Source organism: Elephas maximus, chromosome 22, assembly GCF_024166365.1.
Source record: "Elephas maximus indicus isolate mEleMax1 chromosome 22, mEleMax1 primary haplotype, whole genome shotgun sequence".
NCBI lineage: Eukaryota > Metazoa > Chordata > Mammalia > Proboscidea > Elephantidae > Elephas > Elephas maximus.
The window spans coordinates 359,653-375,356 of record NC_064840.1 but is presented as its reverse complement, the minus strand read 5'-3'; the positions used below and the strand labels follow the sequence as shown (position 1 = coordinate 375,356).

At 49.2% G+C, this 15,704-nt stretch overlaps 2 protein-coding genes across 6 annotated transcripts in view; one reads left to right on the top strand and one right to left on the bottom strand.

Annotated features, from left to right (window-relative positions):
* The first annotated feature begins 1,465 nt into the window (after positions 1–1,465).
* PGAM5 (PGAM family member 5, mitochondrial serine/threonine protein phosphatase) lies at positions 1,466–7,927 on the top strand. 4 transcript variants are annotated; one of them, XM_049865921.1, is made up of 6 exons: positions 1,466–1,712; positions 3,715–3,893; positions 5,058–5,183; positions 5,333–5,421; positions 5,682–5,812; positions 6,050–6,801. In XM_049865921.1, exons 1-6 carry the CDS (start codon positions 1,522–1,524, stop codon positions 6,312–6,314), a joined length of 981 nt encoding a protein of 326 aa, XP_049721878.1. In that variant the 5' UTR covers positions 1,466–1,521; the 3' UTR covers positions 6,315–6,801. The 4 variants fall into 4 exon arrangements, with proteins under 4 accessions (XP_049721878.1, XP_049721877.1, XP_049721880.1 ...); XM_049865920.1 differs by having other exon boundaries at positions 1,467–1,712; positions 5,679–5,812; XM_049865923.1 differs by having other exon boundaries at positions 1,469–1,712; positions 6,708–7,927.
* Positions 7,928–8,867: 940 nt separating this feature from the next.
* ANKLE2 (ankyrin repeat and LEM domain containing 2) overlaps positions 8,868–15,704 on the bottom strand; it is a 31,031-nt gene continuing 24,194 nt past the window's right edge. For both annotated transcript variants that reach the window (XM_049865917.1, XM_049865918.1), the window contains exons 9-13: positions 15,412–15,518; positions 14,320–14,510; positions 11,721–12,369; positions 10,945–11,076; positions 8,868–10,404 (exon numbers count right to left, since the gene is read on the bottom strand). In XM_049865917.1, the coding sequence (XP_049721874.1) occupies positions 10,182–10,404; positions 10,945–11,076; positions 11,721–12,369; positions 14,320–14,510; positions 15,412–15,518 (1,302 nt within the window). In that variant the 3' untranslated portion in view covers positions 8,868–10,181. The remainder of the gene's footprint in view (positions 10,405–10,944; positions 11,077–11,720; positions 12,370–14,319; positions 14,511–15,411; positions 15,519–15,704) is intronic.

The window sequence follows — 15,704 nt, the reverse complement described above, 5'->3', positions numbered from 1 at the left end:
CGGTGGTTGTAACTTTGGAAGAACTGTGTGGTCAGAGGGCTGCTCTCAAATTTCAAAAGAACTGCTTTTTCATTTCAGAATACATGGGGATGGGATGGGGTAGTTCCCAGAAGGAGACATTTAGAGCATATGGAAAAGTAACCAATGTCTCCTACAAACAATGTGGGTGACGACTCCAGCTCTAACTTGTGAGTCACAATGAATTCCATTCCAACCCCAGCCTGACAGGATGAAGGACTGGGATCTCGGAGAGATTTTAGATTATTTTTGTGATCGATCAGTATTAACTAACATCTGCTGCAGGTTTATTTTGTGCCCGGCACGATTTTAAGAGCATCACAACTTAGATTAAGTTAATGTTCACAGCAATCCTGTGGCTAAGTACCTTTGTTCTCCCCATTTCACAAGTGGGGAAACTGAGGCAAGACCACTTTGCTAGTGAGAGATGAATCTGGGATACAGACGGGATCAGTCCAGTTCTCAAGCGACCATTCTCACCACCCCATCACATGGCTCACGGAAGACAGGGTGAAGTCAGAACGGAGAGAGCTTTGCGGTGGGTTTTTACTTTTTTTTTTTAACTGCTGTGAACACCTACCCCTGGCCTATCTGGTCTATCACTGACCCCATTCGTTTGGCACCCGGTTACTGAGTGCTGCCAGGCACGTGGTCAGGGGCAGAGCGCAGACCTCACCCACCCGAGCATTTCCCGGTGAAACTGCCCGGAGGCGGGGAGGACACGAGAGCTGCCAGGACAGCTGAGAGCGCATCTCCAGCGGCGTGTGGAAAGCGGGTAGAGCAGAGAACCTTTCTCTGCCTCCCTCGGGGCCGAAAATGTGAGTCAAAGGTGGATACAATGACGAACTTCACTTGGGATACTGAGGATCAGGTTTCTTATTCTTCTTAGACAAGTAAGCACGATTTCTAAGCGAGGGGCTTGGAGCGTCGGATTAGGAGACAGTGGAAGGTCTTCCTCGTGCAAACGTGCAGCCGTCTCTCCTCCGAAAAGGCGCACAGCGCCTCCCGTGCTCTTGAGCAAAACCGTGGTTTCAGTCTGTCACCCCACCTGCTTCCACGAGAAGGGAAAGCTGTCCGCCGATGTGAGCGCCCGCATCTTCCCACGGCGGGTCTCCCCTGCTCGGGTGCAGGCTCCAGGGTCGCCTCCCCGGGGCGCCTTCCCCCTCCTTCCCGCTTCTGTTCTCACCTCCCGCCTTACGCCATCGCTTACTTTCTCCTGTCTCCCCGCCTGCACGTCAGCCGCCCGTCTCCTGTCCGCTGCCTCATCCGGCGCCCGCAGCAGCACCGGCCCCCCGGCTGGCGCGCGGAAGGCTCGCTGACCGGAGGGACCGGGGACTGGACTCCATGGCCGCCCGGGCGCCCCCCGCCTCCTCCTCCCCCTCCCCCCGGCAGCTGCCCGGGAGGCGGGACTTCCGTCGCCCCCACTTCCGCCCCGTCGGCCGGAAGCGAAGGCCGCGCGGAAGTGTCTCAGCTGCGTGTCGCCGCGCGCGGGAGCTGGCGAGTATGGCGTTCCGGCAGGCGCTGCAGCTGGCGGCCTGCGGGCTGGCCGGGGGCTCGGCCGCCGTGCTCTTCTCGGCCGTGGCGGTGGGGAAGCCGCGCGCGGGCGGAGACGCGGAGCCGCGGGCGTCCGAGCCGCCGGGCTGGGCGGTAGGCACGCGCCCCTCGCCCGCCGTCTGGGATCCCAACTGGGACAGGTGCGCGGGGGGCCCGGGCGGGCGGGGAGCGGAGCCTCGGACCCTGGCGGGCGCTGGTAGCTCCACGTTCAGGTCCCCGTGCACTCGGGACAGCTCACGCGACAGCTTTCCCGGCCGCCGCCCGCTCCGGGTCGGAAGGACGCCGCGCCTGGCTGCTCACAGGACCTGATCGCCCTTCCTTGGGGGTTTTATGTTGTCACTTTTAGCAAAAGGCGCGGAGGAGACTGGCCCGAGGACTGGCTGTGTGACCTGGCGCCTGTCGGTCCTCAGCCCCTCGGAGCCTCAACTTTCTCGTCTGTAGCAGGGAAGGACGGGTCCCTGTCTCATCGGGTTGTTTGGGGAGCCGGTAAAATGCTAGGACGGCGCCTGGCTTAGGAAGCCTGGACAGAGGGCGTGCAAGGTTCTGAGGGGTTGTTGTCATTGTTCCCCTTCTCGTCAGCTTCTTAATCCGCGAATCGATCAGATCTTTGCCTCAAAACTGAGATAAAGAGTTGGATGTCAGCACCCAAAGAATGATGCATGCTGGAACGATGATCAGGGCCTTGAAAGGGACCCTTGTTGTTAGCTGCCCTGGAGTCCACGGGACTCATGGGGACCCCAGGCACAATGGGACCGTTGTGATCAGTAGGGTTTTCATTGGCTGCTTTTTGGAAGTAGATCACCAGGCTTTTCCTCCTAGCCCACTGAAACCTGTTCAGCGTCGTAGCAACACGCAAGCCTCCAGCGACAGACAGGTGTGGCTGCACGTGAGGTGCATTGGCCAGGAATCAAACCTGGGTCTCCTGCATGGAAGGCGAGAATTCTACCACTGAACCACCAGTGTCCCCAAAGGGGACTCTTAGGAGGGATCAATGTGAAACCATTTCGGTACCAAGTCCAAAGGCACGGCTAGCAGGCGTCAGTACACCCAAGCAGTACTGCAGCCACTGACCACGTGATTATTGAGCACCTGAAGTGTGGCTCCTGCGATTAAGGAACAGAATTTTAAATTTTATTTAATTTTAGTTTAAATTGAAAACGAAAGCAGTACAAATTTTTTTAACATTATGTGTTGAAATAATATTTTTGATATATTGGATTAAATAAAAGATTATTGAAAATCTTTAAAAATTTTTATTGTGCTTTAAGTGAAAGTTTACAAATCATGTCAGTCTCATGAAAAGTGTTACTGAAATTTTACTCTTTTTTTTTTTTTTAACCTTTTTTGTGTGGCTACTAGGAAGTTTTAAGTTACCTACCTTGCTTGCATTCTCTTTCTCGGGACAGCCCGCTCAAGCGGCAGGAAGTAGCCAGTGTGGAGTGGTTTAGCTGGCCCTCAGTCTTCGCTACATTTGGCTTCAGTCCCAGGGAGGGAGCACGTAGCACATACTTAGTGCTGGACGAGTTGTATCAGGAACTTCATAGGAACTTTTTCTTTTAACTTTAACTTTCTTATAAACAAACTGTTTTAGAATAGCTTTAGGTTTATGGAAAAATAATGATATTAGTACAGATGATTTTCGTAGACTCCACACCTAGTTCCCTCTGTTAATATCTTACACTAATACGGTATCTCTGCTACAAGTAAGGCACTGGTGTGCTCCATCCTGTTACCTAGTTAGGTTTTCCCTGTATCCTTTATGACTGTCTTGACATTGTCTTGTTTGCCTTTTGCTGTTTATTATCCATCTTTCCTTACTAGAACATAAGTTACAGAAGGGCTTAGCTTGCCTAATTTTATTTTTCAATTGTACCACCTAGAACAGGCCTGGCACTTAACTGTTTGTGGGGTGGTTCAGTGGGGATGTGCTCGAGGAGGCAGGAATCTCCTGGGATGATGGCAGGGACACTAGCAGGTGGTTGAGAACAGAGTGCTGAGGACCTGGGCTCTTCTCTGCGCTCTCTTAAAACCTGGAAGGTTGCTCTTCCTAACTTGAGAATACTGTCCTGTCAGAAATACTCAAAGGTGACTTATGAATGAACAGAGGTCACAAGACGTACAAATCTTAAATTTCAACATTAGGCGAGAACCGCTGTCTCTCGTCAACCTTCGGAAAAGAAACCTGGAGTCTGGAGAAGAAGAGCTGACGTCCAAGCTGGACCAGTGCAAAGCTAAGGCCACGCGACACATCTTCCTCATCAGGCACTCTCAGTACCATGTGGATGGCTCCCTGGAGAAGGAGCGGACTCTCACTCCACTGGGTACGTGGGCCGGGCTTGGACATCCCTCTCCTTAGAGATGCTCATGGGGTCCTGTGCCTCCTTAAATCTGTGTCGGGGACTTATGTCCCAGGCTCAAATGTTGTAATTATCAGTATAGCCTAAGTCTACTTGAGACAGGCTTTTAAAAACGCCCTTGACTTAAAAAAAAAAAACTTAGGATAAAATCTTACTTGCATATGACCAGATTCAGTGCATACGCAGGCAGGTGTCGTGAACTCATCCTTGCATTCAGCACGTGCAGACCTGTCTGTCGAGCAGCCATGTCGTAAACCCTTTAGACAGACAAGACTGGTCTGTAGAGAGTTGAAAGGTCCCCGCAGGTAGGCATGTTGGTTGTCCCCAATACCTTGCTGCCGGGAGCACCCTCCCTCTGTCTCTGTGCCCATGTGCAAACATATGGGTAGGAGACATCCCTAGGAAAGGAAACACACGGTGGGTCTGAGGTAGAGCTTAAACTTTTGTTTTTGAATAGGATGTTTCCCACTCGTGTGCATATTAAAAAATTCAAACAGTATAAGAGGCCTGCAGGCCTGTTCTCCAGCCAGCCTGCTCCCCCCTCCCCAGGCGTGATCCCGTTCTGGCTTCTTGTACCCAAAATGAGTTTTGAAACTGGGAAGCAGCATATGTGAATGTCACCACATCCAGTGGAAACCGACCGACTGCAGGCTTTTTTTAAAGCCACATTCTCAAAATATGTGTGAGAAGAAGACTTGGATTTGCATTCAGCCTCTACTTGGTAACACTGAGATTTTAAGGTTTTTATGTATTCAAATTTGTAATGACTGCATAGTTGGTGAGTCATGAGTGGCATTCAGACCCAATTTTTGGACATAGTTGGGTAAGAATGATCAGAGTAAGTAACTCCACCCAAACTTAAATTGTTACTAACTTTCATCATTGCTGTTGGTGGAATCAGATGGGTTTTTCTCAGTGTGGTGGCTGAAAGAAAACGAGATGATCTTGTTGATTTTCCCTGTTTGTGACTGCCTCCCCCAGCAGAGCCCAGGCTCCACAAGGTCAGGCACTTGCCTGTCTTGTACCCCCTCCCTAGAACGGTGGCTGGTGCTCAGTACGGCCATAAATGTGTGTGAAATAAACGTGGATCCAGATACCTGTAATTCTATAGGGTTTTTCAACTTTAAGGTCGTGAACAGGCTGAGTTAACTGGCCTCCGACTAGCAAGCCTGGGGTTGAAGTTTGACAAGATCGTACATTCCTCCATGACACGAGCCATAGAAACAACAGACATCATCAGCAAACACCTGCCAGGTGAGTCCTAGCACCATGTGCTTGCGAGTGGCTGGCTGGTGAAAGCTCAGGTCTCGTGTTAGGCTAAAGCTGCAGTTAGGAACAAAGAGGTAACCAGGCAGGTTCTACCTGTGCCGCCAACACCTGGGGCCTTATGTGCTTTTCTCCAGGGGTGTGCAGAGTCAGCACCGACCTGCTCAGGGAAGGCGCCCCCATTGAGCCTGACCCGCCCGTGTCCCACTGGAAGCCAGAAGCTGTGGTAAAACTCCACATCCAACGTGGGGGTGCTCCTCTTCCCCAGGCCAGCAGGCCACGTCCCCTCTGCCTCCCCTCCCAGCCCTGGGGTTCCTTGCTTGCTCCCTCACCCGTATCCCTCAGTGTTCCTCAAGTCCCTGGAGCTCAGAACCTTTCTTCACAGTAGCTGCTAGAAGACAGGCATGTTGAGTCCTTTTCTGATGTGCCCCAAGTGGTGTCTGCACTGGCTTCCTCTCACACGATTCCCTCCTCTGCCCCCAGCAGTATTATGAGGACGGAGCCCGGATTGAGGCTGCATTTCGGAATTATATCCACCGGGCAGATGCCAGGCAGGAGGAGGACAGTTACGAGATCTTCATATGTCATGCCAACGTCATCCGTTACATCGTGTGCAGGTGAGGGCACTGGGCCCCTCTGCGCACTGTGAGGCGGTGCTGCACCTTCTGGGCCACCAGGAGCCAGGGCCCTTTGTTTTCTAACTTTCTGTTTTGAAATAAGTGCAGACTTTACAAAAAACAAAAAACCATACAGAAAGTTTACATGTACCCTTCCCCCAGCTCTCCCTAACAATAACTCACATACCTGGAAATTGACTGTGGTGCAGACACTGCTGAACCACATGCCTGTTTAAGTGTCACCAGGTCTCAGCACCCATGCCGGGTCCAGGACCTGTGTTGTGTTCCACCGTCACACCTCCTCAGGCTTTTCTGGTTGGGACGGGCCTTGCTGTCCTCTCATGACCCAGCACTTCGGATGAGTCCAAGTCGTGCATCTGGTGGAATCTTTCAATTTGGTGACCACGCACTTCTGACCGGAAGGCACATGCATGAGCTGCCTCCTTGGGGCTTTGCGTTGGGTGGCCCTGTGGTGCGGTGCCAGCTGGGATCACCTGGGTAGGGGTGTCTGCTGGGTTCCTCACTGTGAAGTGACTCTTTCCCCCTTTGTAACTGGTAAGTATCTTGGAGAGAGACTTTTAAGATTGTGCTGATCTCCTGTTCGTCTCTGGGTTATCATCTTGTGATACGTTCATTACTTTGTTGCTCCAGCCGGCTCTTTCCTTTGAGAAGTCCTGTCCTGAGAATGGAAGGATTTGGCCCATGCTGTCCCAGCCCTGAGACAGAGACCTTCTTTCTTACTCTGGGGTTGCTGTTAGCTTTGCCAAGGCCCCCACCTCACTCCCCAGCCCCAGGTGGTGGGAGGAGTAGAGAAATACTAAACCGCTTCCTCTGCACCGTGACAAAGAACAGTGGTCTCACTCGCTCATTCATGTGCTTTTTCCCTTTCCTCAAGAGCGCTGCAGTTTCCACCTGAAGGCTGGCTCCGTCTTTCCCTCAACAATGGCAGCATCACCCACCTGGTGATCCGACCCAATGGCAGGGTCGCGCTAAGGACCCTTGGGGACACGGGGTTCATGCCTCCGGACAAGATCACCCGGTCCTGAGGGCCGCGCTGCAGGCACCCCCCAGGCAGCGGCCAGACCTTCCCGTCCTCCTCAGTGTCTATGCCACAAGCACGTGGGTGTCCACCCTCCTCCCTACACAGGGTGCATTTCAGTTACATTTTTATCGAAAGCAGCCAGCGGAAAGTGAGAACTGTCTGAAGTGCTGCGTTCCAGTACTTGCCTCTGGCCCGGGATGAGCGGGGAACATTACCACCGGAGAGCCAGGCCGCCCAGGGTTTCCCCTCCCATGATCTGGGAGATGCCCTGGGTGTGAGGTGGATTGGCTTCCTAGACAGAAGCTGGCCTGTCTAGGGATCAAACAAGGGCTGGCAGATGTCCTCACTGCAGACGGGCCCATGCACACCCCACACCGAAGGGCCTTTCATTGTGACAACACCAGCCATGGCCCACCCACTTTGTGAGGCACACGGGGACAACAGGTCAGTTACTCACAGAGTGGCGGCGGCCCATACTCTTCATTCACAGCGCATTTTACTTCATACTTTTTCATTTTGTAAAACCCGTCTGTCACTTAAAACATATTTTCCTCATGTAGGTTCTTACTTTGAAAGCCAGTTTCTTACTCCACAGTCATATCCCTGAAGTCGTGGGTGGGTCTGAACTTACCTGCTTTGTTTGACCCTCGGGAGTGTGAGGACCTGTGCACTGACCAGGACACCTGGGGGGTGGGGCGGGATGTGCTGAGGCTGCCGCCACCACCTTGGTCCTGTGGAAGAGGCCGTGGGGAGTTGCCCGTCATGCTCGTGATTTGCCAGCGTTTAACATTGGCTTAGTGACAGGAAATCACCGTAATGAACAGCATTTTAATATCCTAGACTGCAGGCTCGGCCTTAGTTTGCCTGTGGTTATTGCTAATCTTTTATGTGTATGGATTAAAGTGTTAAAAGTATTTAGACATGACGTGTCTATCCCAAATATTGTTAATTCAGAAAAACTACCATTTCTGTGGAGTGGTTATGAACATTTTCTGCAGTCATGCAACTAAATGGAATATTTGATCCATTTGTCAACTTTGGAAACAATTACATAATAAAATTTTATTTTACTTTTTTTTTATTGGCATCAATACCAATTGTGCATGTTTTTAAGAAAACAGGAAACCTGTAGAGAGTGTAACAAGGGCGGCCTGAAGTTTTGTTTCCTAGTGTCCTATGCTGAGCCTAGCGTGTTGCCCCCACCGGCCCTGCCATGAGGATGGCTCTCAGCGTGCACACAGAAGGGCATGCATCTTCAAAGCCCAGCCAGGAACAGGAGGCCACAGCACCCCTGAGCAGTGCTGACAGTCTGTCATAGAAACTGTTAATTTATAATCAAACACTGGTCTCTGAAAGCTGTGAGTTTCTGTGAACAACCAAAAATTAATAGAGGTTTCGTTTGTGGTCTTATAACTAGCCCTACCACCTTGCCACAGGGTGGCAGTGCTCCCCCCATGAACAAGGAGGAATTTTCTGTATATGTTTCATATGTTAGTCACAGAAGAATTCATTATAAAAGAGTGACATTAAGTACGTGAGATCCCCACCGTCCCTTCACTAGAGCAGACTGTACTCGATCTTTGGAAGAAATGACACGACCAATTGTTAATCTCACAAAAAAGGCTTTCCCACATCCGAGTGTGCCTGGAAAATCTGCTAGCTTAGCTGATGCCAGAAGTGGTTTGTCACAGTTGTGTCAGAAAGGGAAAGGGCGAAGAGACAGCAAAGAAACCACTATCTGGCTAATGTACTGCGTCTTCAAAATACCACTCGAGATTTGACCAAAAGGGTATATTCTGCCCAAGCACAGGTAGGAGAAATTTTTCCGAAAGCTCAGAGTGATTACCATGTTATTTTTAAAATAATGTACTTCATTAAGAGATTTAAGATATTAAGAGCAAAAATATCTCTGAGACCAGCATCTCCTTGATTTTTTTCCATGTCTACACAGCTTACACAAATGAGAAGTTATCAAAGGCAGCCCAAACCACTGACAACTGAGGACAAGCGATCTGAGAAATTAAGGCAAAAACACTTTTAATGACCATCTAAATATTTACAGTAGTACACAGGACAGTGCGGTCAGACTTCAAAGCAAACAGATCATCACTGTGGATACAATTATCTGTATTCTGATTTCTTTTGGAACAAAGGTGACTTTTTCAAATGCCATTGTTTTTAGGAATAGACTATACTGTTTTTGTCTTATATCTCAACTGTTACACAACAAATGAAAAAACCCTGTGCAACCTTTTGAATCTTAAAATCCACATTTTGATTCCAGTGTTCATGACCTGTTTTTTTGTATCTTGTGAGAGAAATACGCTTTTCTACATAAATTTCAATTAAGAATTTTTTACAAAGGAAAAAGAATCTCACTTATGCCTACTTAGTATCACTGTATACTCTCAAAAAGCAAGTTCAGAAAAATTAAAATGATTTACAAAAGGCACTGAAGTTACAAAAGCACTGGTTCCGTTGGTAATTTTGAATCGAACACTGAAAACGTTCACGAGAACGGTGTGTAAGAGCAGCCACCTGACCGCACCCAGGGGTAGAGCCAGTTTTGGGGCGTAACTGCTCCCTCGCACCTCCTGCCCTTCAAGCACCCTGTGCGACAGGCCTTCCAGAAGATCACCGAGGGGAAAGGTTACAACGGTGACAAACCCCGGTAAAAACACCTCTTCTTTTGCTTTCAGGGGATCCTCAGAATAAATTTTAAAACCGGGGAACAGTTACAGGCTATTTTAATACCGCCACACTGGCAACCAAAGCAAGGGAACGGGGGCTCAGGTGCTGGTGGGAACGAAACATCTTCAACTATTGCTGCAGACTGCTGCTCCAGAAGATTTCTTCAGGAGAGAAACTAAGAGTTTATCTTCAATAATTTAGATGTTTTTAATGACCTACACTGTAAACATCGTTCGTGCACGCCTAAGATACATTCAAGGCTCCTGTTTACTTCTTCGTGTCCAGTCTTGATTTGTCTAACCAGCTGGGATCAGTTGGCAAACCAAGACAGGATTTCTCTACCACGTACAACAGCTCAGAACATTCTCGGGAGGGCTGCATCAGCCCCCGTCTCTGTTGAAAACTAGGAATTACTAAAACGTCTGTCATCACCACAGTGACATCTTCCAGGAAGTTGGTATCTGATTTCAACTTCTCCCAAAATTTCAGAGCTCTAAACTGAACACAGAATAACATTTTATTTTCTGAAATTCTTTTACCCTCAAAATGAGGATCAATAAATTAATCAGAATATTTTTGTCTTATTTAGCGATAAACAGACTGCCCTTCTCTTTCTCGCATGCAGAGTGCCTGATCTTACAGGGCTGCCAGCTCAGCCAGGCGAGCCATCCTGCGGAGGTGGCTCCCGTGCACGGGGCTGTACCGCCCGGGGCTGCCCATGCCGGGCAAGTGTGGGGAGACGCTGGGTTTCGCAGGGCTGCCGGCAGCAGACCCATATATTCCTGAGCTGCAGCTGTGGGCAGAACCAAGAACTGGCCGCTGAGACTTGAACTTTCCTTTCAATGCTGGGCTCGGCCAACTAGGGAAACCAAGAGAGGGTGTTACCACAGTCACACATGTCTGGAAGCAAACAAGGAGCCAGTGAGTGAGGAGGGGGTGGGGGGCCGGGGGGTGAGGGATGGGGGTTGGGGGCAGGGGGGTGAGGGACAGGAGGGTGAGGGGCAGGTGGATGAAAGGTGGGGGGAGGGGGGAAGGGGGGTAAAGGACAGGTGGATGAGAGGCAAGTGTGAGGGGCAAGTGGATGAAAGGCAAGGGCGGGGGGAAGAGGGGTGACCCGGATCTCTGCCTCTTCAAGGCCCACAGGATTGGAAATTAAATGGTGATAGGACTCCCTGTGAACTCTGAGTGGCCAGCGTGGAAACATGCTGTCCAACAGCAGTTTGTGGGGAGCCTCTGCTCCGCCCACAGCCCCTCGAGTGAGGGCCCCATAAACCTCAGGCTATGGGGCTGCCCCACACTTGGCTGAGAGGTTCAGCCAGTGTGGCCAGTGAGACTTTAACCTGCCAGGGGCTAGAGCTCACATGGCTGACTGTCCTGGGGCTTGCTGAGCCTACCATACCTCTGTCTGTCTGATGGTGAGTAGGCCAGCACGGCGCCCTTCCACCTGAGGACAGCCGGGTATCGATGAGGGTCGATGTCCGCATGCTCTAGGGCAGCCAGCACGTCCCGGTCCAGTTTCGATGGTTCTTCTCTAGAATACATGATAACAGGGAGAAAAAAAAGCAAAAAAAAAAATCCGAGTTATAAAACAGAGTTCCAGAATACCACTGCATTCTCCACTCAGGACACGCGCCCAGAGCAATGAGGTGAACCATCTGGCCCGAGCAGTGTGGCATGAGAGTGTGGGGCTCCCACGTGTGTCCACTCTCCAGTCACCCACACTCCCAAAGGACGGACATCAGGAGGGACGGCTGGTCCTGGGAGGGGCTGGAGCTCAGAGCCAGGGCAACAGACAAGGACCTCGTGCTGTGTGGGCGGGGAGGGGTGCCCTGGGTGCCTCACCAGCAGGATTCAGTGAGGCTTTAACTGAGCACCACAAGTGGGGGGGGCTTCATGTCAGCTGAGGATTGAGGAGGAGCCAGGACTGTTTTTCTTTGCTAATGCAAATTAAGACTCAGTCACTCTGGTGGCATTTGTCTCCCCAGGAGGTGGAAAAGCGGATGCCATGTTATCAGCAATTAGAAAACTGGCAGAGCCCGTCTACCAGGCGCAGGAAGGAACATTCAGAAGCTACAAACTAACCCCAAAGAGAGGTGGGAACTACAAGTGCAAGTCAATCAAATTGTGGGGAAAAAAAAAAGACTTAAAAAGGCCCGACGAGCATCGCCCTCCTACCCAAGCAGGAAGAGCCTTGTCGCCACCTCTGGGGATGGAGGAGAGGCCAGTGCAGACAGGAGCTCAGGGTCTTGGCTGTGTGGGGTCTCATGCCTGGGACTGTCAGGATCCAGCGACACTTTAGCAATTTCGGCTGATATTTCGTTTTCTGTCCTTATCTGGTTATTCCCGGTTTTTTCTGCAGCAGAAACAGGTTCTAACAAATCACTTCCCACTGAGTCCATTCTTGAAGTCAGGATTATCTTATCTTTAGTTTCTATGTTATTTGGTGTCTTACAAAAGCTACTTCCCAGAGCTTGCAGATTTAGTTTGTCAAACTCAACCATTAAGCTGGAGACAGGCGACAGAAGGGAGCCCTCCCTAGAGTGGGGCCTCGGCCTCTTCCCCCTTTGGGGCCTAGCCTGACTCAGAGGACTGCAGAACCCGTTTCTGCCATCGTGCGTGTCGCTTGCATCTGAGCTGTCTGTGAGGTGTGCGTCCTGCCCCACAGGGAGAATGTCGCGTCCCGAGTCTCCAGAGGCCCCAACGGGGGGCTGGCTGGCATTCCGAGCTGCATTTTGCCAATTCTTAATTTCTTCCAAGCTCATGTCCTCATCTTCATCTAGAAATGCCCTCACAGAAATGGAGTTGCTGCACTTTTTACCACCGCCTGTGAGCAACACAAAGAAGGACTTCAGAGATCTGAGTACCAGAACCCAGGGACTGTGAACGTAAGGCCGTAGCTGCACTCCTCCAGTGCAGTTTGCAAGTTCACGTGACCCAGGCAATGATCATTCTTTAAGTCAAAACCTGCACATCAGATTCCAAAAAAGGAACCCATCACACACCTTCTTGGGGAAAGGCACTTGGTTAAAAGGTGAGCAGCTCTGCAGCAGGACACAGAATGCTTCCTCCTTGCAGGCCAGAAGGAAGGGATATCCAAGGCTGAGCATGTGCCCTGGTGTGGGGTGACCGGCGGAGACCCCCAAGTACCCTCAGCTTGGATCTGAGGGTACTGAGTCGTACCCTGCAGGGTCCTGAAAGTCCCTCGAGACCAATTCCATGAGGTGGAACTGCTGCAGGTGTCACCCCAAGCGTACTCACAGAAGGACTGCTTTGGAGCAGCACTGCCCAAGGGGGCGGTCTGTGAGACGGAATGGTCTCTGTGCTGTCCCAGATGGTGGCCAACGAGCCCTTGACATCTAACTAGGACAAATGAAGAACTAACTTTAATATCAACTAATTATATCTAAATTAAATGTGGGACCCCATATGGAACGACACAGCTTTAGAGAGGAAATGAAGTCACTTTACAAGTGAAATGACCTGTGTAAGTCCCTCTAACTTCTAGGCTGGCCTTTACATCTGACACTCCTCTTTTCTCACCCAGTAATCGAGTTTGCGATGGGCATTCTGCGCTTCAAAACTGATTTTGTACTTTTATTACAAAACCCAAAAGTATACACCACTGTCAGCTATACCTCACACACAAAGTTAGGTTCAGATCGCTGAACACAAACATCAACAATCACATGGATTCAGCTCCACATTTCACATTTCTAGAGGACTTTCCTAGGCTTCTTCCTCCTTCATGTGCATCTGAACCATTTTTGTTTTCTTTCCATCACTCCAGGGAGTCTATTTTGTGAAATAAACACCTTCTAGGCTAATGGGCTCAATTTTGACCTTCAGAAACCACAGATTTTAAATTTTATACCTGTACAAATTTCTATTTTGGCAGATTAAAAACTCTGGTTATTAACAAGGTTTTGTGAGCTATTTTTTTATTATTAATCTTTAGCTTAACGTTAACAAGTTTTATTTGGTGAGTTTTCTTTCTGACGCTCACAAAACCTAGTATAAGGTCAAAGTGCAGTTTCAGGGGACGACAACTCAGCCGTCGGCAACTTTTGTTCCCTCTCGGAGATCAGGGACACCACCGCAGGGCCTGTTGTCTGAAGACAGTCACGTCCACTGCCCTGAAAGTCTTCCGGAAGCCTGGATTGTAGAAACTGGCTCCTACTGAATCTTAAAGGTGTATATTTTTCACTGTTAGTAACAGCGCTAACAACGCTTTTATTTCCTTTAAAGAATTTCTTGTTCTTCGCCCATTTTGCATTTGGGGTATTTTTGTCTTTTTTCTTACTAATGTTTAAGAACTGTTTCTATTTTTCCTTTTTAAATGTTGTTGTTGATGCTCTTATGAGTTACTTTTAAGTTTGATGCAGTCTAATTAACCTCTTCCATTACGATCTTTCCATTTGCTCTTTTATGCTTTAAAAGTCCTTTGCACCCTGACATCTGCTAAGTACACACCAGTATTCTGGTATATGTACTCCTAGTCTTTTTCCTGAAAATATGGGAAATATTCAGATATAAAGTACATTCAGAAAAAATACTTTAGAGCATTAGAAAACCCAACTAATATAGACCCTCAGCCAGTGGAATTCAGTTACTATCAATTTTGGTGAACCAGCACAGAGAACACAGCTTCTCTTGATTTTAGGTAATGTATTCGTTACACTGAAACAGAAATAGCTATATGCCTCTGGCGATGCCACACTTTTCTCACATACACACACAAGACATTCCAGCCCTACCAGAGCACCCGAGCCCTCACCAGAAGCAGAGACTTTGTCTTGGAAATGGGCTTCATTTTCTCCCGGTTCTTGTTGGGTCTTTTTGCCCATTTCTTGCTGAATGAGATATTCTTCCAGTTTCTGCAGGCCCTCTTGGGAAGACAGATCAACAAAACAGCCCAGGAAGTCCCAGTATTCACCCCAGGGGTACCCCAGCTCATGCGCTAATTCCCTGTAACAAACAAAACAAAATCCATCAGTTGTGAAAGCAGAAAAGACCCATCACAGAACTGACCACATGGAAAACAGCAGCTTTATACTAGGAATGCCAAAACAGTATCTGCAATCTCATCTTATCCTGAACTTGAGCTAGAATAATTACACTTCTCATTTTCTGCAACAGCGCTCCTCTTAGCGTGCTTTAAAGCCTGGCAGTTCCTTCGCTCGCTCTGGCATGTTAGAGAGAGAAAAAGGTCTCCGGAAGAGAGGTGGTGAGACAGACCCCAAGCCAAGAGTAAAATCCCACAAACAGATGTACTTGTTTTCATACAACCATTGTATAAAGCAGCACAGGACTCTAGCTCTGACATGGAAAAATTCAGAGGTCCTTTCCAGGTCACTTTTAAACCTGAACCTGGGTGCACGTTGTGAGAATAGATTCTACAACATTCAAAGAAGCTTAATCTACACCCTAATTCAGCTTCTTGGTTCTAGGAAAAACACCTCTCAGGGGCTTTTTTTCTTGTAGTTTCTATCACAACCACCTCTTACACCATTATAATTCAGAGAGAGAGTATTTAGCCTTCTTTATTTCTGAGAAAACACCCCACCCGTACAGTACTTTATACAAGAAATTACAAAGATCCCTCTGATAAATGATGCAAAATTAGTCTAAGATCTGGGAAGGACTACTTTAACTAATACATCTGCTATACCAATTGCAGTGTACGTGAAGCTTGCAAGGAATTAGCCCTTAAAAAACATGCTCTAAAGCCCATCAGGGAGCTACTCCTGGAACTACCATCTTGAAGATCACTGTAACCAGGTTGTCCCACCAACCCAGGTAAACACATGACCCAGAGAAGAGCATCATGGCTTATCTCTTTAATATTCACATATGGCCCTTTCAGTACCTTCCCACTCTTTCAACCCCTCTTTCTGGATCAGATTTCCTGACATTGTGGAAGAAACCTGCTTTCTCCCGGGGTGGAGTTTTCCAAAGTCTGCGGAACTCTTCTGCCTGTGAAGATGAAAACATGAACTGCATCATGCAAACAGCCCTGGACTGCGGGGATGACCCCATGTCTCCCAGTGGTTACAGAACCAGGCATGTGTGGCCTAGGAGCCCATGGTCCCACTCCACTACAACCTGACTGCATCTGACCCAGGAGGTGGAGGGACTTCTGGAAAGGTGCCTTAAGAGACA